General features: G+C 42.6%; 1 protein-coding gene across 5 annotated transcripts in view; it reads right to left on the bottom strand.

Moving 5' to 3' along the window:
- The window catches only part of RNF38 (ring finger protein 38), a 111,217-nt gene that overhangs the window by 28,953 nt on the left and 56,754 nt on the right, over positions 1-25,510 (bottom strand). For 3 of the 5 annotated variants that reach the window (XM_051777486.1, XM_051777489.1, XM_051777488.1), the window contains one exon: positions 962-1,155. In XM_051777486.1, the coding sequence (XP_051633446.1) occupies positions 962-1,155 (194 nt within the window). Of the gene's footprint in view, positions 1-961; positions 1,156-19,541; positions 19,614-19,727; positions 19,823-25,510 lie in introns of those variants that run through there. The other 2 variants (XM_051777490.1, XM_051777491.1) reach the window with 2 other exon arrangements.

Consider the following 25,510-nt stretch of genomic DNA (forward strand, 5'->3'; position numbering starts at 1 on the left):
TCATGGACTTGAAGCCAAGATACAAAACTAGCATGCTTTAAAAAAATTTCTTGCCTAAAAACTACTCTTGGCTGATCATTGTTGCCAAATTTGATTTGTGGCATCTGAAGAAAACTAGCTAAATATATCTTAAGCCTAATATTTTATATTAATGAGAAAGCACAGACACTTTTTTTTAAAGTACAAACCAAGCCACAATATTTCTTAGAAGCAGAGAGACAATGTGTTTTAACTTGCATAAAGTAACTCAGTATTTTTGACACAGAACGCTTCTGCTTTGGATAATTTGTTTAGCAATTATCTTTAGCAAAAAAGTCTGTGGTTTTATGGTTTCCTAGACTACCATCCCTCCAGGCATCAGTTCAACCTAGTCATCCCAATCTCTCTCTTCCATGTCCATTGGAACTTCTTCTAAAACCTCTGCTTCCAGAAGTTAATGGGCCACAAGCTAAAACCAACATGAAAATCTAACTCCTATTACATGTGAATCAGCCACCTCAGCAAACATTTGACACTGTGCTAACATCCCCATCTCCCCAGCTAGTAACTCTCATCTTTATTTAGACTGTTTTTAAGTATGAAAATAATTGTGACTGCAATGAAAACTATGGTACTACATCAGTAACTCTTAATACCATTAAAAGTACCCCAATGAGAAAGATCTTTCCTTGTATTTTTCCACACGCTTTTTGCCTCAGTGCAGAGTGATAGATAGAGAATCAGGCTCATAATTAAATATATTTTGAGCACTCCTTTCCTTGAGTTGACTATTCACATGCACTGAGGCGACGCACAAACGTGAATTACTTCCAATAACTTTTCAGTCACAACTTCAGTACAGTCAGCTTAAGGAAACATTAACACGTTTACCATGTGTAATCTAGCTGACCAAAACACACCTCCCTTGAGCTAAAATTAGGAAGAATAAGAACTTGTTTCCCAAGCTACACAGCTTGCTTACCTCCTCCTGTTTCGTGCAGGTGTGTTGCATCGTTCCCCTGAGAAGTGGTGTTGGTTGGGTCGGGCCAAAGGAGGCTGCCTATTTGATGTCATCTCCCATGGTCGCATTGGTGGTGATGGGGCTGGTGATGCTGCTGTATAGTCAAAGACTGAATGGGAAAGGCGTTGTCGCTTGGGACTAGGACTGTCTTCGCTCTACGCCAGTGCAAAGAAAACCAAAACAAAACAAAAAACAAAACCCACCTCCAGATGAGTGAATTACAATCCATACTTCAGTATTGCTTTGCAGCTAGCATTAGGAGTGACTTATTGCAGACTGCACTAAAACACCAGGAAATTGAGAACCTGCAACTAGTTGCCTGCTTATTATCTTTATAAACAGAGATTTCTGATGGCTCCCTACCCCCTGGAAGAATTAGTACTAAATTACACTTTAGCAGCATTATAATATAAAAATTCTAACATCCATGCAAAACCAAAAATACAACAGAAAAGAGAGTAACATGAAGAAAGTAAGGAACAACCTATTTCACACTCCTCTGTCCTTAGCACTTATAGGCTACAGAAGCATGAAAAGATGTACAAGCACAGACTTCACAACAATGGAATCTGTACTAGTCAGTAAGCAGATACCACACAGAGCTTGTGCTCTGCACTGCATCCCTTCCCTATCAGGTCTGCACTTACACAGCTAATCAGACACTTGCTCTGTGCTGCAGGCTATTTTGATTCTGCTAGCTCAACACGGAGATGCTTCATCCTTCTAGTTACTCACGTAATAATGTTCATTTAAACATATAACCTGAAAAAAATGTATCATCAATCTCTGCTTAAGTCTGTGTACTTCGCTAAAATTCCACAGGGACTACACAGTGTTCAACATTTTCAGTCCTAGTGATATGAAGGTCCTTCACCTCCAGATGATGTTCTCCCAATTAGTTATGAACACAACTACCTCTCCTCTTCTCTGTGTGTCCATGCTACTGAACCATTTAATAGAGCTGTCATACTTCTCGGAAATTTCCACCAACACCAGTAGCAAACTATTCTGTCAAAATTGTAACACATCATGCTGTTAACAAGCATGACAATTGAAAACAGAGAAAAATACATGTCATACTTCAGAGCTCACCAACTGAGCACACAAAAACTAAACCCACATGAACTACCACACTGAAACCACCATTTAGTCCAAACACCACATGGACTTCTCTGACAGAACTCCTGGTGCAAACTGTACTGTTTTGCTGCTCTCCAGCTTGTCCACTCACCCCACCACTTCCATCTCAGCCCACCACAGTACTTTTTAAATTAAAATTGCATGTAATCGCAGATAGCTGGAGCAGAGAAAACAACTTGTCTGCAACGGCTCTGTGGCCCTCCCACAGTCTCGTAATCCACAGGTTGATAGAGGTCTTATTTCAGATTTAGTTATAGACTGGACTGTGGACATCTTCTGGCTCTTAGCTTCACAGGGACCTGTTACTTTCTGAACACTATTAAGTAGCTTCTTAATAAGGTTTCCACTGACATATAGTTTTACTCCACTGTTCTTTCTGAGAGCGCACAGTCTTTAACAACCAAAAGTTTTGTCCAGGTGTTTAAGAGAAAAAAGGTATTTTTTCCTCTCTTTTGACTTGTGGCCATTTTTACAAAATTTTAGAGCTTTCCAGGTTCTTGCTTTCAAATACCTTAACATGAACTGCGGTTTTCCTCTACTCTATCTTATCTAAAGCCATCGGCTTCCTTGGTCAGCCAGCCTGATGATGCATGCATCCATCCGTTGCTCAATCTCTTCTGAACTCTTTAACCAATGGCACTTTAATTTTTCAGAGAAAAATAGGTCAAAAGACAGGTATGCAGCTGAGAGGTTAATGAAAGTAGATGTCCAGGTAAATGTTGACTCTTCCAGAAGGCTGCTCGCCCTCAGAAGCTCAACACCAAAAAATTTGAAGAGATATTCAATAAGTGCCTTGACAGCAAAGCTTCTGTGAAAATATCTGTTTTGTTAGATTTCAGAGAACACTGTCAAAGGACAAATCTTAAAGGAACTATGCTACAAGAGTCAGAGATGGATGACCTGTGGTCCAATTTTTTACACCATGATGACGAAGCCTACTCAAAGAGAAACACAGGCTAGTAAATTACGTATGCTGGGATTTTGAGAGTGCAAAAGAAGATGTCAAATGGAGGAAAGAAAAAACTGGATTTAGTGAAGCTGGCAGAAAACAGAACCCTAAAATAATAAAATAACCACTGCTGTCCTGATACATCCTGTACATGCCTTTGGCTGGGAATCTCTCACTGCTAATGCCCTAATTTAAATCTGGCACCTTTCCAGATCATTAACATTAATATACCCTGCGCTGTAGAAAGCAGTATGGAAAAACAGTTCTTTAATTATGATTTTTCTTTTGTTCGTGAAGTGCACCAGTTCAAAGACAGTGGAGATGCAAACTGCTAAGCAGTTAGCCTTCATCATCACTCTAAATTACTTAACACAGGTATTTCAAACTCCATAACTGCTAATTGCCCTCTGCAGTAAGCAACAGTACTTTTAGCCAAAACTGTTTCTCATTAGAAAGAAAATAAAGCTAAAATCATTCTTGGAACTGCATCTACAGAGAGATTTAAAATGTAATTGCGGGTTTCTTTCTGTACTTTAAAAGAAGTAACCTAAAGCTAAACCAAACTTCTTTACAAACTTTCATAAAAAAATCCCAACACAAACTCAATGAAGACAGGGTGTTTTGTCTTAGTTTTTATTAAGAAACCAATTCCCATCTGATGATTGTGGAAAGATAATACTACTACGCAGGAAAGTACAAAGAGGTAATGACAGATACGTATCTTGTTTAATTTAATATTTATTTTCATGTTGTTTTTAACGAGTTTGTGGAATAACTAGATATTGACAGTATGTTTTTTCAGTCTACGCTATCACTGGATATAAAGTTCAGTAGTTTATTTGTGGAACATGATACTCTCAGCAATGACAGTAGCTCTCCAAATCCCGAAATCACTCTAGCTGTAATATTCAAAATATTCCCTGGGACTACCTGCTATTTTTTACAGCCATTATGTTATGTATTTTTCTCATGTCCAAAAGGCGATGAGAACAGAGTGGCTGAGAGCTATCAAGAACATTGTATCTACCTCTCAACTAACAAGCTAAAAGCACTACTTTCTTTAAATATACATTCAGCAAAAAGAGCATGATGAACAGGAACACAGATCACTTCATATTTAAAAGAAACAAGATCAGGACAAAGTCATCAGATCGTTACTAGTAAAACTGTTTGTTATACTTCTTATCCGTTTCTTGCAGAGATTTTTTATATGTTTTATCTAAATGCTGTTCCACTTCATTTGGGGAAAATGGATATTTTCACCAAGACAACATCCTTTGAGATGTTTCTTTTTATTGTCCTTTGCTTTTCCAGTCAAATCATAAATACTGCATCCACACACACGTTACCAACCATCACAGAAGGGAATTATTATCAAAGCAATTGCTGCCAATATATGAAAATCACTTTCCTCTCCAACTCCCTTCATATTCTCACTTAACAGTCCTGGGAAGCACAAGAAACTACTCCATATCCTCCATTTCAAATTCAGGGAATAAACTACATCTGTGCAGTAGCCCCCAAAAGACCAGTACTTTTAAAGTAAACTAATACTTCAGGAGTATTTTCAAGCATAGCCTTTTCCCACGGAGGGCTTTACGCAGGGACAGTATGACAGGTACACCCCCTAAATGACCCTGCCAGGCTGACCAGAAATCTGCACCTACATGCTTCCCCTTCATGACTGCATACTGAAAAAGAAATTATTTTTCCCATGATACAAATTGGTAAACTTCAACATTTATAAGCATTTTCAAATTTAACAGTAGGCATCTAATGGGCTAGTAAACTGAATATTTTGCATGGTAGGATATATACTCCAACAACTGTGATTTGATTTACATCCCAATATTTCTATTACTCTGATCATATCTACAGTAACAGTAAATTCCTGGGTTGAATAGACAGTTATGTCAAAATGTAGCAGCTTATTCATAGGCCAGGACTAACCTAATTTTAAGTATATTTTATGGCTTAGGCCTAGTAGCTCTGAAAGAGCTGTGCCCCACAACCCTAGAACCAAGACAAGGGAAGTCACCTATGTGACTGGAATGAGTCATCGTGGCCCAGAGTGTCTTGTAAGCATTACTGTCTTCTTCCATCTCTCCTCCAGAAACCAGCAGAGGCAGAAGTTTAACTTAGCTGTGGCGTTACAAGGTAGAGTTTCCAAGCTCACACCAGTCCCACAGCAGCTGGCACTATAGATACAAAGTCTGTAGGAAACCAACAAAATAATTCAGACAGCTACAGCCCCTCCAGCTCCCAACACCAAGAGCAGCACTCACCTACACTGTGGGGACCAGAAACCTGGCAGTGGCTACACCTCCAGTGAGGCTCCAGTTGCTGGCCTAGTTTCTACTCAAGCTGGTCTCACTTAGCCCTACAGCACAGACAGTGATAGTACACAGAGAGGTAGTTTAGAAAAGATCTAATAAAATAGGAGAGACTGCTGTGATCAGGCACAGAGCTCAGCTAGACAAGTGTAAAGACCAGGCACATCATCTCCTTGGCTGGCACAGTCCCACTGACCTGCTCCAACACCCCAGACCCTCAGCTTCGTGTGGCTGACCAGGTTTTTTGTTTCTTGTCTTTGTCTCCATTAAGTTTGTTTGGCAGGTCTGTGTCTCTCTACATTTTATTTATGGCTTCCCCCTTTCCTTTAGAATGCCATTTGACAAGTCTTCAATCAAATCATCTCACTGAAATAAACATTCCCACATTCCACATACCCTCTCTTCAAGCAGTGACTTTTTTAATCTTTCAAAGCTATGACAGTATATATCAATTAGGCTGCTACTGTATCTAACTGTACCAAGAACACTCATCATTAATATTTCTAGGCCATCTGGAATTCACTCACAGTTAGCAGGATTAATTCATTATTTACTGATAGTGGACATAAAGGCTAATTTACTCTTCATCAACCAGAAATGACAATAAGTCCTCCGTGTGAGGCATTTCTGTAACGATCTGCATTATGCAATAGCAAATCACACACAGACAGCACAAAACAGATTCCAACAAATATTTTCATTTTACTTATCATCAAAACACATTGTTAAATTTGTTGCTTATTCTACACCAGACTGACATTTATTTCCAGTGTTTTTTCTGTATCAGTTCCTTCTCTGAAATGCATTTCCCATTTAACTGGATGCTTAGGATATAGAAAAAACATTAAGAGACAGCTAATAAGTCTAAACTGTTTAAGTTTCACACAGTAAGTATTTGAAACAGTCCTAAGAATTTGATCATTAGATGTCAATTTCTCACCCCAGAAATTGGAATATTACTTGTCTGCATGTAAATTAAAATGCATAAGAACTTTAGAAAAATGTAAAATTATTACCATTGTATGTAGCACTGCAGCACTCCATAGCAAGAAGAAAAGAAGGAAAATTTATTTAGTAAGACTACACTATTCTTATTTTCAAGCTGTACTGCTCATACAAAAAGGACAATGTAAACCATGCATCATAGTTGAAGCACCTCCTTTTCTAACACTGAAGTAGGTTTAAGAACCAAGGAAGCTCACAGCCATCTCCAAATTCTTCAAATTGATTTTTTTTTAGTATTTGCTATTGCTTGCAGTACTTGCTGCATGCAAACAAGAATCCTTTGAAATATGAGAAGATTTTACAATCACTTCTTGGCAAAATGAATCAAAGCAATTTAAATGCTGCTAAACTCACAAGGACGTTATCAAGTATTTATTTTTGTATCACATCATGGTGTTTTTTCTGAATGGGGATATTTAACTCTCAATCCAAAACACCAGCCAAACTTCAGTAAGAGAAAAAACCTCAGCTATACCTCCCTCTCTAATAAAAAAGTTGTTGTAAAAATACTAATTTCACTTTAATTTATGGTCTCAACTTTTAACTCAGCTTTTTCAATGGTCCTTTTATCTGGATGATACAAAATGGAAAACAGTTTGTGCTAATTCTGCAGAAGTTTCTTGCAGTTAATATGCACTATGGCAGTAAGCATTTCAGGCCTTCTTAAAACTGGAAACTTATGCAACAAATTGTACTAGCATTCAATTAGATTTTTTAAAATATTTTCCAATGGTTATTTCTTACCAGTCCACCCTCAAGTTGCCTACCACCTGAGGTAAAGTGTCCATATTTTGACACCAACACCACCTTACATCACCTTACAGAAATGTGCTAAAAACATCCTCTGGGCCTCCACAAAGTCCTGATCTTCTATTTGTATGTAAACAGAAAGTAAGTTTTAAATTAAAATCACAGAACAACAGATAGAGAAACAGGGCTTTGCATGTGTAACATCAAAAGCTATCAATTACTGTAAAAAAATTACTTTAAATGTCGTAAAATGTATTGAAATTTATACACTTAAAACAATGCCAGGGTGAGAGCAAAGTGGTGAAATCAAGACAAGGTGCTTAGGTATAGTCACATTTCAAAAAGATCACAGTTTTCAATTTTAACAATAATTACGCTCTTTCAGCTAATGGAGCAAGGATTCTGAAGAAAAGTCTGGTCCAGACTACTTCATGGCGAAGTATTCTCTGCATATAGTTTGTATATACTGTGTGCATTCACTACTGACTTTACCATTTAGGCACTTGAATCTAACAATACAGGTACATCAACGTTATGCTGACCATACGTGTTGACAAAGCATCAAAAGAATATCCAGGCATTCACACCAATAAAAACGTTACTCACACTATTGTAACTGATGTCTTCAGTGGGCACAAGGGCAAGTCAGCATTTAAAATTTTTTGCCAGTAAAAGGACTACTGGCATAATATCTCATATCTATTGCAGAAAAGCATATTCACCTTTCGCTGCCTTCCCTGTCATTGCCTGTAATTTCTGCTAAGTTAACCTAAAAGAGGAATATATGAGAAAACATTGCAAGTCCTTAGCTTCAAGACACAGCTTGTATTTGGGCAGGTCTTTTCATTTACTTTAGGAAACAAGATTATTGTCATGTAAAGTCAAAGGAAGGTTTATTAATAAAAAACAAACCACATGATACACATCACATGACGTGAAGGAAAAGAAGTCTCATTCCCCTGAACACACTCAAATAAGCATGGTTTGCTGACTCACTTTTTAAACCTCATCCTACACTTTTACTAAGGAGAAAAACAAGGCATTAAGAACTTAAGGCATGCAAGAAATGCAGTGAGATGTGTCCTTTCTTAAAATAGCCTCAAGCTGTGCCCAATGCTGATCAAGGTCACCATCATGGCTATGAACTGCTAAATCACATTTCAACAACAGATCCATGTAAACATTCACATACTGAAAGCAGAACCAAAGAATACAAACACTATACTATGTCTCCATATTTGAATTTGAGGAAGAATGCTCTGAGTGTTCTCTGATACAGTAAGGAAACTGTGAATAAAGAGGAAGAAAGCTTCACATACAATCTCTAACCTATGCTCAGTAAAGCTTCACACACAAAGTGACCAAATGCATATTGGCCTTCCCAGGCCCTTTGTGTTCACATCTAAACATTTTTCTCAAATCCATAGTCATCCACTTGGAACTTTTTATTCATCTTCACGAGTTCCTTCCACAGCACTATTTTAAATTAATATCTGTTCCTAGTCTTTCATGTCTCCAATCTCTTCATTTCCCCTCTTGCTTTGTATTCAGTTCCAATATCTTCCCAAGAGACAAACAGAGAGAATACCAGAACAAAAATGCCCTCCCTCAGCACTTACCAACAAAATAATTCAAATGTCTTTGCAAGAGACTGACTTCCAAAAATCGCATCTTGAAAATGCAGCTCATCATCACAACACAGGTTTTTTAAGGAACAATCCCAAGACATATCATCTCAAAAAATAACCTTAATATTTGCCTAGAGAGAAAGCCATCTCCCAAAGCTTTCATGAAGACTGCCAGACAGAGCATCTGCTCAGCAGCACCATAAATTGTGCCCTGAATGTTCTCATCCCTTCTCACACAATTTACTGATACTGAAGTGTGGGGAAAAAAAAAAAAAAGTTGGCCACTATTGTCAGAAGTGAACAAAGGTGGCAAAGACAGACCACAAGGCTAAGATAGGAGGCTCTGTAGAGAGAATGATGACTTAAGACAATTTCTGAGTTTCTGTAGGACAGAAGTATTCCCAGGTGTGATAGTTTTCACTCTAGGCCTTCCTGGAGACCAGCTTGTAACCAGGAAGGAACTAGGAAGGTGATCACGGAAGTATTCCATGCTATTCCTTTATGTAACTTGAGGTATAAATAAGCCAGCAGGAGGGACCTCTCTCTCTTCCTTTCCGGTGAGTTCCACAACGGTGGGTCCCTGTCTCGGTCTGGCTTATCTGGAGCTGAGGCCTACAGTGACTGCTGTTATCTGCCACGTGTGAGGGGACAGTGCTGGGCCATGTCCAGCCATCCTGCTTCTCTCAAGGGAAGTGGTGAGATTTTGCCAGTTCTTCAGTTTGCTGATTACCGGGTTTTTAGATCGTGTAGACCCGTTTTGTTTTTGTCCCTTTTCGTCCTATTTTGTCCTTTTTTCCCTTCTCCCTTCCCCCTCTTCCCTTTAGGAAGCTATTTAGGGTTTCTGGGGTTATAGGTATATAATATTCTCACTGTATATATCTGTTTCATATGTAAAATACATATTTTTGCAATAGCTTAGGCTGCTTGGTTTTTTCCTTCCCTCTCTGGGAAGCAGACCCTGTTGTCAAGTTTCGGAGACTTGGTGGGAAGCCAGCTTGAAACTTGCACAATTTTTGGTGTCAGGACTGGGATATTTTGGTTAAGTTTGGCCTGTTTTGAAAACATTGTCTGGTAAGATAGCCAAGCTCGGTGTTATTTTGGTGAACAAGTCTACTGTTTTGGGAACAGGTCCGGGAACACTGCCAGAGTCTGGGAAAGTAGCCAAGAAAACTCTGCTTATATAAACAAAGGGTTGTTTTAAGAACAAGAAGAAAGAACAACAGCAACAATGGCCATTTCATTAATTTTTTCTTGTAATTCTGGCCATCTTTATACCTGTTTTAGGCTACCCTATAGGGAGATGTCCAGACCTAGAGGATGGACAGAATGAATTGCTTCCATTCTTTAATTTCGACATCAAAGGCCTGGTAAAGGAGATCCCCATGGTTACAATTGGCTCTAATTATTATCTAAATTGTTTTGCAACAATACGGTTATTGATGAAGGTAATGGAAGTGCTATTTAAACTTGGAACAATGGTGTTGTATTGCTTTCCCTGTTGTAGGAAAGATCGCACCTCAAAGGGACTCGCTGGAACTCTGGAAAGGGCTGCAGACAGGCCAGTCCCCGGGTGGCATGGAGCTTGGGTAGATTTCGGTAAATTAGTAGGACATGTGTCACTCCCATTTATTGGGAGTTCACGCCAGAACAGATGTTTGATTCTGGTGAGATGGCCCGCTGTTTAACAGAAGGGTGCTTTCCCTACAAGGATCTGAATTTGTGATTCTCCGTTTTGTGCTGGTGCCTGGCTAATGCTTATCGAGCTGCCATAGACCACCTTCAAAAGGTTAAGGTCGACACAGAAACCCAAACCATGCCACCTGAAACCAGTGATGTCCCTATTAGGTCCACAGAAGTCAGGGTCCAAACACAACTTAAAGTCAATGGCGTTTCTACTAAGTCCACTAGAACTGGGACTCAAGCTAAAAACCGGAAAGTCATTGTTGCCCCTATCAAGAAGAAGAAGACGTGGGTAAGGGAGATCCAGGAACTTACAGACCCATCTCTGCAACCAGAACACACAGAAGAAGAAGAAGAAAGAGGAGAAGAAGAAGAAGGAGTAGAAGAACCTATCCAATCCATGCAGGAAGTAGTAGACGAATGAGCGGCAGCAATGGACGAAGGAGCGGCAGCGACTCTGAGAGAGGAAGAAGTGGTTGTGACTGAGGAAGGAGCGACTGCAAGAGAAGAAGCAGTTGCCAGAGAGGAAGAAACACTTGCAAGAGAAGGAGCATGCCCAAAAGAACTAGGGGCGCGTCCAAAGGAAAGTAGAGCAGTATCAAGAGAAAAGAAGGCAACAGTACAAACGGCCTGTGGTATATTGTCACTTGATGATTCATATCCTGACTACACATTCAGTGTTACAAAAGACACAAAGAAGGGGTCAAAGCATTCCCCTCAACCTGAGGGAGAATTATTCCTACCCCTCCAGACCCAACCTTCTCTTGGAAGCGTGGATGATTGGAGGAGGCCCTTATCTCGGCACCCGAAAGACCACTCGCTACCTCCACCCGCTGGGTACTGCGAACGATGTAGGAGTCCATCCCCACAGTATGAACAGCATAGAAGTCCATCTCCATGGCGTGAACGACATAGTCCATCCCCATGGTATGAATGGCGTAGAAGTCCATCTCTGTGGTGTGAGTGACGACAAAGTCCACCTCCACGCCATGAACAACATAGAAGTTTATCCTCATGGCATGCCCAGTCCCCACCTCCACGTGAGAGATACAGAGAGGAGGCATGAATGGTTCCACGCAAGAGGGGAAGAGTAAAGAGGGAGGCGGAAAAGATTCTACATGGGAGAGATGGACAAGAAATAATGCGAGAAAGTGAAATTACACAATCACTGACCACAAAGAGCTTCAAGATTTACGGAGAGATTATATGTGCTTGCCTGGTGAACAAGTCCTCACCTGGTTGGTGCAATGCTGGGACAAGGGAGCTGATAGTCACATAATTGAAGGTGATGAAGCACGACAACTGGGATCCATTGCCCAAGACCCTGTGATAGAAGAAGAAATGGGAAGGGAGAAAATGGCGTCCAGTCTTTGGCTCCTAATCCTCCACGCTGTGAGGGCGAGATACCCATTTAAGGAGTCCCTGAAGAGTTCTTCAAGAAGGTGGAGGACTGTGGAAGAAGGTATCCAATACCTACGGGAATTGGCCATGCTGGAGATCATCTACTCTGATCCAGATTATTATGACATCCAAGTTCCCGAGAATGTTCCCTGCACACAACCGATGTGGAAAAAGGTAATTCAAGGTGCCCCTAAACCGTATATCTACTGCTTGATAACTGCATATCATCCAAAGATGGATGAACCAAGTGTGGACACCATGTGTGCTTGGATAAGGAGCATAGAGGAAAATCTGGAAGACTTCTTTGGTCCCCTATACCAATACACCTATGATAGGGAAAGAATGGAGAGAGACTATGAATACTCAAGATATGAGGACGACCTTAGAGACAGAGAGGACAGAAGGTATAGAGATTACAGAGAAAGACCAATGGAACGATCATGGCGGGATCGACGAAGATGACCTCAACCTAGACCTCGATCCTGGTCTCGATCTCGCTCATGATCTCTGTCATTCACACGTCGAAGGAAAGAGAACTCTAAACGTCGGTCACGTAACCAACTATGGACATACCTTCATAGCAAAGGAGAAAACATGAAGAAGTGGGATGGTGAACCCACTTCTAAGCTCGAAGCTAGAGTGAGGGAGCTGAAGCAAAAGGACACTGACAAGAAAACTGTCTACATAGTAGATGCAGACTTCTTAGAAAAGAAACTGCGATCGCCGAAGCACAAGAAGACAGAGGTCCACTTCAACGATGGCAAAAAGGCCTCTAAGAAGTCTAAGTCAAAGTCCAACGACAAATGCTCTGATCAAGACCAATAGAGGGGCCCTGCTTTCTGCCAGGAGAAGGAAAGGGACCAAGAAGATAACCGGGTTTACTGGGCTGTGTGGGTTCAATGGCCTGGCACATCAGATCCTCAAAGATACCAAGCCTTGATAGATACTGGAGCCCAGTGTACTTTAATGCCTTTGGAGCATAAGAGTACCGAGACTGTTTCTGTTTCTGGAGTGACAGGAGGGTCACAAGAGTTGTCAGTAGTAGAGGCTGACATGAGCTTGACAGGAGATCAGTGGGAAAAGCATCCCATTGTGACAGGGCCAGAAGCCCCTTGCATTCTCGGTATGGACTACATAAGAAGAGGATAATTCAAGGACCCAAAAGGGTACCAGTGGGCTTTTGGTGTAGCCACGGTGATTGAAGAGGTGCCCAAGCAATTGTCTGCCCTTCCTGGCCTCTCAGAAGACCCTTCCATTGTAGGACTACTGTGAGTTAAAGATCAAGAAGTGCCAATAGCCACGAAACCGTACACAGACGACAGTATCGGATGAACCGAGATGCTGTGATCCCCATCCACAAAATGATTTGGAAGTTGGAGAGCCAAGGGGTGGTCAGCAGAACCCATTCACCCTTCAACAGCCCCATCTGGCCTGTACGTAAGTCCGATGGAGAATGGAGACTGACTGTAGACTACTGTGGCTTAAATAAAGTCACGCCACTGCTGAGTGCTGCTGTGCCAGATATGTTGGAGATCCAGTACGAGCTGGAGTCCAAGACAGCAAAGTGGTACGCCACCATCGACACTGCCAACACGTTTTTCTCCATTCCTTTAGCGGTAGAGTGCAGGCCACAGTTTGCTTTCACCTGGAGGAGTGTTCAATACACCTGGAATCGACTGCCCCAGGGGTGGAAACACAGTCCAACCATTTGCCATGGACTGATCCAGGTCACACTAGAGAAGGGTAAGGCTCCCGAACACATCCAGTACATTGATGACATCATTGTATGGGGGGGACACAGTAGAAGAAGTTTTCAAGAAAGGACAGAAGATCATCCAGATTCTCCTCAAGGCTGGTTTCGCCATCAAGAAGAGCAAGGTCAAGGGACCTGCCCGAGAGATCCAATTCCTAGGGGTGAAATGGCAAGATGGACGACACCAGATACCAACAGACGTAATCAACAAGATTTAGCAATGGCTCCACCCACAAACAAGAAAGAAACCCAAGCTTTTCTGGGAGCCATAGGCTTCTGGAGGATGCACACCCCAGAATACAGTCAGATTGTGAGCCCTCTTTACTTTGTGACCCGTAAAAAGAACAATTTCCCATGGGGTCATGAACAACAACAAGCTTTCAGGCAGATCAAGCAAGAAATTGCACATGCCATGGCTCTTGGACCAGTCAGAACGGGACCAGATGTAAAGAGTGTACTCTACACTGCAGCTGGAGATAAAGGTCCCTCCTGGAGCCTCTGGCAAAAGGTCTCGCCTGGCGAGATGCGAGGGTGACCACTGGGTTTCTGGAGCCGAAGCTACAGAGGTTCTGAGGCCAATTACACCCCTGTGGAAAAGGAAATCTTAGTGGCATATGAAGGTATACAAGCAGCTTCAGAGGTAACTGGTACCGAAGTACAGCTCTTCCTGGCACCCCAATTACCAGTGTTGAGCCGGATGTTCAAAGGGAAGGTTCCCTCTGCGTATCATGCCACCGATGCCACGTGGAGCAAGTGGATTGCTTTGATTACGCCACGTGTCCAAATCGGGAACTCAAATCGCCCTGGCATTTTGGAAATCATAACCAATTGGCCTGAAGGTGGGAACTTCAGCCTGGCAAAAGAAGAAGAAGAGCCAATGAGTTGAGCTGAAGAAGCTCCGCCATATGATAAGCTGCCAGATGAAGAGACACGCTATGCCCTTTTCACCGATGGTTCCTGCAGTATTGTAGGGAGGAGCTGGAAGGGGAAAGCAGCTGTTTGGAGTCCCATCCGACGAGTGGAGGAAGCCACTGAAGGTAAAGGCGAATCGAGTCAGTTTGCGGAACTCAAAGCAGTCCAATTGGCCCTGGATATCGCAGAGAGAGAAGGATGGCCAAGGCTCTACCTGTACACCGATTCGTGGATGATAGCCAATGCCCTATGGGGATGGCTAGACCGGTGGAAAAAGATGAATTGGAGGCATAGAGGAAAACCCATCTGGGTTGCTGATCTGTGGCAAGACATCGTTGCCAGAGTGAAGAAACTGAATGTAAGAGTCCACCATGTAGATGCCCACGTGCCCAAGAAGCGAGCTAATGAGGAACATGCTAATAACAGACAGGTAGACCAAGCTGCACAGGTCAAGGTATCACAAGCAGATCCAGACTGGCAGCAGAAGGGAGAAGTGTTCCTAGCTTGATGAGCCCATGATGCTTCAGGTCATCAGGGTCGAGATGCCACTCATAGATGGGTACGAGACTGAGGGGTGGATTTAGCCATGGATTTTATGTCTCAAATTATCCGTGACTGTGAAACCTGTGCCGCTATTAAGCAGGCAAAAAGGCTGAAGCCCTTGTGGTATGGTGGATGCTGGGAGAAGTATAAGTATGGGGAGGCCTGGCAGGTTGATTATATCACATTGCCACAGACCCGCCAAGGTAAACGCTATGTGCTTACCACGGTGGAAGCAACCACAGGATGGTTGGAAACATGTTCAGTACCACATGCAACAGCCCAAAACACTATTCTAGGTCTTGAGAAGCAGGTCCTGTGGAGACATGGCACTCCAGAGCGGATTAAGTCAGACAATGGGACTCATTTCAAGAACAGTCTAGTGGCCACTAGGGCACAGGAGCATGGTATTGAATGGGTATATCACATTCCATATCATGCACCTGCTGCAGGAAAAGTAGAAAGGTGTAATGGACTGTTGAAGACAACTCTAAAGGCACTAGGTGGGGGAACTCACAAAAACTGGGATAAGAGCTTAGACAAGGCCACCTGGCTAGTCAACACTAGAGGCTCTGTCAACCGAGCTGGTCCTGCCCAAGCAGAATCCCTCCACACTGTAGATGGAGACAAAGTTCCAGCGATCCATCTAAAAGGTATGTTAGGTAAGGCTGTTTGGATCACTCCTCCCTCAGGCCAAGACAAACCCATTCGTGGGATTGTTTTCGCTCAAGGGCCCGGAAATACCTGGTGGGTTACGAGGAAGGATGGAGAGATCCAATGTGTGCCCCAAGGAAACCTAACCCTAGGGAAAAACTAATTCTCTGCCTCAAGTTGTGTTTTACAGGAGACCAGACACCAGATGAAAAAGACCCGAACAAAGCTGATACTGGTATCCGAGGATGTCCAATGATGAGACAGCCCAAACCGATGAGCCAGCCCTAAACCAGAACTCTGATTGTGATGAAAGGGCCAAGAATTCAAACCGAGCTGCTGTTGATGCTGATCTTCAATGACAGACGACAGCCTTCGAAAAAAAATAAGCATGGACTATATATGTATATGCACAGGACATAGATGAACACAATATACAGGCGTTACATAAAGAAATAGTATGGAATAAGGGGTGGAGAATGTGATAGTTTTCACTCAAGGCCTTCCTGGAGACCAGCTTGTAACCAGGAAGGAACATAGGAAGTATTCCATGCTATTCCTTTACGTAACTTGAGGTATAAATAAGCCAGCAGGAGGGACCTCTCTCTCTTCCTTTCCAGTGAGGTTCAAGAACGGTGGGTCCCTGTCTCGGTCTGGCTTATCTGGAGCTGAGGCCTACAGTGACTGCTGTTATCTGCCACGTGTGAGGGGACAGTGCTGGGCCGTGTCCAGCCGTCCTGCTTCTCTCAAGGGAAGTGGTGAGATTTTGCCAGTTCTTCAGTTTGCTGATTACCGGGTTTTTAGATCATGTAGACCCGTTTTGGTTTTGTCCCTTTTTGTCCTATTTTGTCCTTTTTTCCCTTCTCCCTTCCCCTCTTCCCTTTAGGAAGCTATTTAGGATTTCTGGGGTTATAGGTATATAATATTCTTACTGTATATATGTTTCATATGTAAAATATATATTTTTGCAATAGCTTAGGTTGCTTGGTTTTTTCCTTCCCTCTCTGGGAAGCAGACCCTGTTGTCAAGTTTCGGAGACTTGGCGGGAAGCCAGCTTGAAACTTGCACACCAGGTTTTGGGACGGGAACAAAACTTCAAGATTGATAAGATGAAAGGGCTACTTACACAGAAAGTAAGCAAAGCACAGCACACATAGAGGCACGCACAGGAAGCACTGTGTGTTTTGGTAGTATCTGAGGTTGTAGGAGGAAATTTAAAAAAAAAAAGAAAGTTATTGCAAATGAACAAGGAGATAAAAAATTCTGTGACAGCAAACCTGAAATGTACTCGCCGAGAACCAGGAAATGCAGACATTAAAGAGAGACTGTCTTTATTTTTCTGAGAGGCGAAGATCAAAGGCATAGGTCTTTTTACTGCTGCAATGCCAACAGAAGACACTGGCTGAGTCTGATGTATGCTGCTTACCTATTTTTCTACCAGATGAGGTACAGTTCCAGTGCAATCCACACAAACTGGTTGGAAGGCAAACAGCAAAATACGCTTCTTTTCCCTCTTTCCCCTTCCTACTGTTTTTAAAGAGCCTCTGTTGTTACCATTTTACTGTCTTTCAAGATCAAAACCAGCTCTAGCTTTCTATGTTCTGACAAACAGACAACAGTAGAGGGCACCAAAAAGCAAAGCAGGTTTCCTTGATCCTTCAAGAGCTTAGTAAAAAAGGACCCTACCAACTACCACGTGAAGCCGAAGAGTAAAAAAAAAACCATCCTAATAAATCATAAACCTAGGCAATTTTTGCCCACAGCAGAACTTAAGTACTCCGTGTTAGATTATTTAACTTGATATAGATACATACACAGAAAAGAAAACCATAAGTTCTATTTCTGTATGAATGGATTAAGTCAAGCCTGCATCTTCCAGAAGTTTCAAGAATCACTCCTCCACAGTCAAAGCAACTCTCTGACTCAAAACAGGAAAAAAAGAAATTTGACATCTTTCCTATTCTTGCCTTTCAAATCCTTCTGGGGCAGGGAAGTGGTGGAGCTACACACAAAGATTAAGTGAGAGGACCTCTATAAGTCCAAGACTAGCAATCTAATTCTCATTAGATTCACTAGCAATTCAGTCCATGTAGTTTCCATGAACAAATGTGTATGACAGCTTTGATGTGCAACAAGACTACAATTTCATAGTACAAGATTATAACTCCATATTAGGTGTGAAGAAGTAACTTCTCTTCCCAACCACATCATTTTGATACTCAAGTAAGAGCTGGCACAGCTGCAACTCTTAAAGACTTTCTCAGTAAATAGTTAAAAAAGTAACAGTATCAACAATATAACTTTAAATAATATAAATGATCTTCCTATTATAACATCAATAATATTTTTTTCAATACATATTGAAAAAATGTATTCCGACAAGCTGATGCATAAACTTGAAAAACCACCACAGTACTGATGCCACTAATACCAGCTTCTGAGCCAAAACCATATCTTTCAGAAAAAGACAATTATTCACTGTGAATACCACACCACTGCAAGTACAAAGCAAGGACTGATCAAATTGCAGCTTCAATTTTGTATTTGTGTACTTTTGTTAATTAACAAGATCTGCAAAGTGAACCAGATGAGCAACAACTAAAGTTTAACCTGCTCTCTAAATCTGGAAGATGACAAAGATTCACAAAGGAGACTCATGAGATCTCTCATTTTTAGGTGGTTTACATACCACCTCTCACAATCACCACTTTTCACACGTAATTCTCCTACTAACAGTTCTCTGAAAAGTTTCTTCACATCGTTATCTTATGTTTGCATAGGTTTTGTTTTTAACTAGAAATGTGGTGATTAAGGAAGATGAAAAACATTATCAACTTTCATTAGCCATTAAATCTGCCAGTAAATCTATCTGCTCTTCTGTCTCATACTTAATTCTCTAATGACTGCACCCTCCTCTCTCTTACTGCATATGATAGTATTCAAATGGACTTTTTTCCTCTTTCTCAGAACAATGAGTCCCTGATACCATGGCTGCAATATCCCCTTGAAGGAAAGAAAGGTAATGTAATGCAATGCTGTGAATTAAGGAATCTGTTGGGCCAGCAGACTCCCTGTGGACAAATACCATAAATTTGGCAACTGAAACCAAAGTAGTTGCCTCAGTGAATGACATTTAGGAACAAGAAGATCAGCAGCAACCTAATCAAGCAGTCAGCAACACTTCAGTAAGGCAGACTAGTAGTTGTGTTCATATTACCACTCCAGTTGCCCCACTGTAACTATACATGTGAACTTATGAGAAAATACTAATCTGCTTCAAGTATTACCTTCAAAAATTTGCTTCGAAATGCAAATGCTATACGTTCATAAACATTTTCACGACTTACAGTTCAATGAACTTCTGTATAAGTAATGACTAGAGTACTTGCTCTAAACAATTACAACTTAAAACGGATGTTATAAGTAAACATCTCAATGCACAGTCACTTTAAAAACAAAATTCTGGAGAAAACAAGAGGCATCCTTCTGGTCTAAGCAACGGAAAAAAAAATCTCCTTTGTGTTATATAGGAATTAACTCATATCTACTGAGAAATACTGAATGCCGTAAAACATATGCTCAACACCAATGCTACCAACATCAAACAGTTCTTTTGATCGATTTAAGGGGATTAGAGACACCTGCAGGCTTCATTTGACTGTGTGGAAGGGAGGACGTTTAGTGCTTCAGAGACACGCCGAACCTGCGTGTCCTGAGGGCAGCACACAGCGATCGAGCCCTGGAAAACCAGTTCATTTCTGGGTTCCAGTTCTACCTTCCGCCAAAGCAGATGGAGCACCTTTAACAAGACCGATAACTGCGTCCCTCCCCTGCTCCTGTCCCCCGTTCCCGGGCCGCCTCACGGGGGCCGCCCGGGCCCCTTCCCCTCCCGCCCCACGAGCACCGGGCGGCGCCGCCGCCGAGGCCCCGCCCCGCGCGAGCCCGCACTGCCCGCCGCCCCCCCGCGCGGCCCCCGCGCCGGTACCTGCGACCCCCGCCGGCTCGTCCGCGGGCGCCGAGGCCGCCGCGGGGGCTCCGCGGGCTCCCCCGGCCCCGCCGCCGCCGCCGGGGCCGCCCCGGGCCGGGCCCGACCCTGCCCCTGGCGCTTCCGGGAGCGCGCCCCGCGCGCGGGGCTGACGTCACCGCGCGGCACGCGCGGCGCGCCCTTTGTCTGCGCCGGGACGGCTGCGTGGCCAACGCGCCTGCGCGGCGGCGGCGGCCCCGCCCCCCCGGTCCGGCCCGGGCCGCGCTCGCCCCCTTCTAGTTTGGGTTTGACGGAAACGCCGACCCGGGCAACGACCTCGGGGGGCACCGCCCGGTCAGCTACCACGGCACGGACTGCCGCCTCCAGGGACGGCGACTCCGCCACCTCCCTGGGCAGCCCCTTCCAATGTTTAACCACCCTTTCTGTGGAGAAATTCCTCCCAGTGTCCAACCTAAGCCTCCCCTGGCTCAGCTTAACGCTATGTCCTCCCGTCCCGTCGAGAGAAAAGCCCGGCCCCCGCCTGGCTACGAATCCCTTCAGGAACAGGATCGGCATCTCCAGCGCTGCTCAGCAAAGGGAGCAAGCGGCGCCTGGCAGAACTGGTTTACTCAAGCTATTCCCCGTAAATAAAATATCATCACCCCATTATTTACCTTTCAAACCTCCCTCCGCTCTCTACCCCAGCCTAACTAAAGATTTCCCCAAACCTGATCCAGGAAAACAAACCATCTGCTGTAGATATAAAGAATTAATGTCCTAAAGTAGACGATTCACTAGGCATGAAAGTGGTTTAAAATCAGTTAAGTGACATCCTTGCAGCTGCCAGATGCGAAATGAAAAAGGCATAAAGCTGCTCAGCAAACATATGCAGAATGGACTAAGGGGGGGTGAGGGGGTGTGTGTGTCTGACAACAACACACACCATGAGGAATGAATTTCAGCTGTTCTAATTGGACAGGAAGAATACTTTCCGGTTTTGAAACTGGAGGGAATAAAAGAAATTCCTTCTAATATTCCCATTTTTCTATGTATTGTCCCTCACACATTCACCACAAGAGGTGCATATAGTCTTATACATCACATATAAATAAATGTGACGGGTCCTTTGAATATCTGAGTTTCTGAATCATTTTTGTTCAGCTATGGATGACTCTCATGCCTACACTGCAACATCCAAAGTGGAAAACAAAGTGGATCATGCTTCTATTGGATCAGAACCTGTGAAATATTTCCTTTCTTGTGAAAACATCTTCTAATGAGTCGACAGCCCTCTGTATTACAGACTGAGGACTTGATGTCCATCAAAACAGGCAAATGAGAGTAATTTCACAGAACAACAGAATTTTTAGGGTTGGAGGGGAACTCTGGAGATAATCCAGTCCAATCCCTCCGCCAATGCAGGGTCACCCAGAGCAGGTTACACAGGAATGTGTCCAGGTGGGATTTTAATGTCTTCAGAGAGGGAGACTCCACAACTTCCCTGGGAAGCCTGTTCCAGTGCTCTGCCACCCTCAGTGTTAAGAAGTTCTTCCTCACGTTGAGGTGAAACTTCTTTTGGTTTAGTTTATGGCCTTTGCTCCTCGTGCTGTCACTGGGCACCACTGAACAGTTCAGGAACAAGAAATCAGTAGTAAAGAAATAGAAGATGTACTGAGTATAACTGGGAAATTTAAAGGTTAGAAATAGTAAAATAAATAATGCAGCTATGTATTTTGGCCATAAGTACCAAGCAAAAATCAATTCCTTACGTGCTATAAGAAAACAAATCTAACAGTAATAGTAATACTATGAAAGTAAAATAAGTGAAAATAAGTGAAAAAGGAGAAAAGCAAAGTAAATATTTGGAAATAATAATTCTCAGCCCCTTAGTGGTAGTGAAAAAATTCCACTGGATTGACCCCAGAGTGCTTTGTGTTTTTCATTACTACTAGGTGGTCAATTTGGTCAACTGCATGAGAACCAAGGAATAGATAACTTAATGAGATCTCTGAAAAGAGATGTCACAAGAGTATGTCACAAGAGATATGTCACAAGAGTAGTTAAGAGTTGCATCTTTGGAGTTTCTTTTCAAAATGAGAAAGCATCCTTTAATGGAAGCACACCACTGGCAAAACAACCACCCAAAGGACAAAAGCGTATTTTTAAAGCTAAATAAACTGAGTATGATTGAAAGGCTCTGCAGGAGCAATTAATCTCTCTGTTAAACACTAGTAGGAATGAGCATTAAAGCAAAGTAACATACCAAGGAATAACAGTTCCTTCTTAAAAGTACCTTTCCCTAAATGCTGTGCTCCATAAAAAAAATTTATTCAGTTTTGTCATTTAATATTTATACTTCTAAGAAAAATCAAAGAAATTACAAGTTTGAAAAAGGGTTCCCTCAACTTATGCACTGAGGTTTAAAAGCTCCCATCTCCAAAGCAACAATTATTTTTAAATAAATCTCAATTGAAATCACTTTGCAACACCAAGTAAAATGTGAAATGTCCTCTGTAGCTAAGCTATATTAGCTTTCTTTGTAAGACAAGAGGAACTGCTTTTGGTGCTATGAAATTAAACAGGTTCTTAGTACTGCCATAATGCTCTCAACAATGACACATCCGTCTTGATTCAGTGAGTCCACACATGAAAAATCTTAGACTTTCGTTTCCTGCTGATGTCACTGAACATGAATTCAAGATTCTCATGTGCCAAGTCAACAAAATCAAGTAATTGGGGTGGAAGCCTGGGAATTGTTTTCATTAAGATTGCAACATTCCTTTAGCATGTGTGGTGTAGAACTTTTCTCATGCTGTTGTCTGGAAAATGAAGACTGGGCTTTTGGAGAAACTACTGTAAAATATATGCGGATTGCCAGTCAAATACTAAACTTTACATTTCTCCTGAAATGCAAAAGCTGGTTACTTATAGTCAGGCAATTATATTGACTAATCAAAGATATGTCAAAGTATTCTGAAGGTATGCTTTTCATAAAGTTTCTAGAATTAATACGAAAAGGCCCAACACTTAATAAATTTGTAGATAAATACATCAATTAAATCCTGCATTTTATCTTTAAATTATATTCACAGAAGTTCACAGAATATTCTGAGTTAGAAGGGACCCACAAGGATCATCAAGTCCAACTCTTAAGTGAATGGCCCGTACAGGGATCAAACCCACAACCTTGGCTTTATTAGCACCATGCTTTAACCAGCTGAATTAATCTCAGGGTTATTCCTACCAAAATGAACAGGTGCTATCTCTCAGTAATGGCAGAATAAATCAGCACTCTGATTTTCAAAGTAATTCACAGTGGAAGCTAATAACAACTTCAAAAACTGACACAAGAAGATAGGCATATGTGAATACAAGCAGTAGAGAATTGCAATTGTACCCAAGTACTGCAACCAGCTGCTTTTAGGAAGCACTACTTATGATGGAGAGTTTTTACAAGAGCATGTAGTGACAGGACAAGGGGGAATGGCTTCAAACTGAAAGAGAGTAGCTCTAGATTAGATATTAAGAAGAAATTCTTTACTGTGAGGGTGGTGAGGCACTGGAACAGGTTGCCCAGAGAAGCTGTGGATGCCCCATCCTTGGATGTGTTCAAGGCCAGGATGGATGGGGTTTGAGCAACCTGCCCCAGTGGAAGGTGTCCCTGCCCATGGCTGGGGGGTTGGAACCAGATGATCTCTGAAGTTCCTCCCAACCCAGACCATTCTATGATTCCATCATCCAGTTGGTCTGTATCTGCCAATGACACCAAGTGCTAGTACTCTAACTTCTGTCTTAAAACAAGAGCACAGAGTTCAGTGACACATCTGAGAAGAGTACAGAGAGTCTGTTCTGAGGACTGTTTACTGTATTGTCAAATAAGTGCTTATTTTAATCAAGGGATCAACGAGAATTTCCTATAAAATGAAAGGCAAACAGCTTCATGTATTCTGACAGAAAAATCAAAACTCTTACCAAATAAAACTGACATCTGCGGAAAAACACGTGTTTGAAATACACCCAAACCAACATTCTTTCTGCTTTTTATACTAGTTCTATTTCAGTAAACTTTTACAGTTGGGAGTTCTCATTTGGTGCAGAATCAATCCCAGTGATGAAGATTGTTTTCTTCCACCATTTCTAAATATGCAAAAAAGTAACATTTGATCCAGTTCCTCTATTAATATGGAGGCAGGTTGTGTGCCAAACAACTACTCTTCTGAAATTTACATGGAGTAAGCTGCCACATCCCATCGTACTCCCTCCCCTCAGACCAGTGAAGCACCTAAAAGACTGAATTTCCAATAAGACTTAAACCAGTTTTAATTACCCTATGTAATGGGTTTCTGTGGCTGGGTTTTGGTAGCAGGAGGACTACAGGGTGGCTTGTCAGAAGCTGCCAGAAGCTTCCCCTGTCCCGTGGAGCCAATGCCAGCCGGCTCCAGGATGGGCTTCCTGCTGCTGGCCAAGGCCAAGCCAATGAGGAGCCTATATTATCAAGCCTATGTGATAATATATGTAAGAACAGAAAGTTGTTGCACAGAAAGAATTCCAGCCAGGAAAGAGCAGAGTGAGAAGATGGGAACAACAATGTAGACACCAAGGGCAGTGCAGAAGGAGGGGCAGGAGGTGCTCCAGGCACAGGAGCTGAGGCCCTGCAGCCCGTGGGGCAGAGCAGGGTGGGGCAGCTGTGCCCCTGCAGCCCATGGGAGAGCATCGGGGTGGAGCCCATGCTGGAGCAGGTGGATATCCGAAGGAGGCTGTGACCCTGTGGGAGGCCCAAGATGGGGCAGGGTCCTGCCAGACCTGCAGCCCCTGGAGAGGGAAGCCCACACTGGAGCAGGTTTTTCCTGGGTAGGACTGGTGGCCCCTGTGGGGGACCCATGTCAGGACAGCTCATTGGTGAAGGACTGACCCCATGAAGGAGTGACCCATGGACAGCAGTTTGGGAAGAGCTGCTGCCTGAGGGATGGACTTACATTGGAGAGGTCCATCAAGGACTGTCTCCTGTGGAGGGACCCCACAGGAGCAGAGGAAGGACTCCTCCCCCTGAGAAACAGCAGAAACAACAACTGACTGTAACCCCCATTCCCATCCCCCTGCACCGCTGGGGGAAGGAGGGAAAACAGGGAAGGAAGGAGGGGTGGTGGGAAGGTGTTTTTTAAGATTGTTTTATTTCTCACTCTTTTGGTCTTATCCTGTTAGTAATAAATTTAAGTAATATCCTCACTCTGAGTCTGTTTTGTCCATGATGGTGATCAGTCAGTGACCTTTCCCAGCTGTTACCTCAGCCCAGGAATCCTTTGCTGTTTTTTTTTTCTCTCCTCTGTTCAGTTGCAGAGGGAGAGTGAGAGAATGGCTTTAGTGTATACCTGGCATCCACCCAGGGTCAACCCACTACACCTTGATATGAAATAAAACTAAGGGAAGACAATTAGTGTAACACAGAGGTGATTGTCCATGTAATAACAGAAAAGCAAGATAGTTACACTGGTGCACGAGGATGGCAACAGAGCACACAAGACCCAAAAAACAGAGCAGTGAATACTGTTGAAAATAGTTAAGCAATTAATCAAGTGGAAACTTAAAATAACGTTGGCCATGTTCTGGATAGCATGTTTGACCAATATCTGTAGATTGAACCAGTCCCCAAATCTAGGGTGGTACCTAAAAAATAAAATTAAACTAAAAAACCAAACCAAACCAACAAAAAAACTCTCAGGAAAACACAAACAAACAAATACACACACACACACACACACATACATACACACACACAAAAGATCCACAAAACTGGAGGAAAGTAA

The sequence above is a fragment of the Manacus candei genome, unplaced genomic scaffold (assembly GCF_025592945.1).
Source record: "Manacus candei isolate 608988 ecotype Guabito, Panama unplaced genomic scaffold, ASM2559294v1 h1tg000010l, whole genome shotgun sequence".
NCBI classification, from domain to species: Eukaryota; Metazoa; Chordata; class Aves; order Passeriformes; family Pipridae; genus Manacus; species Manacus candei.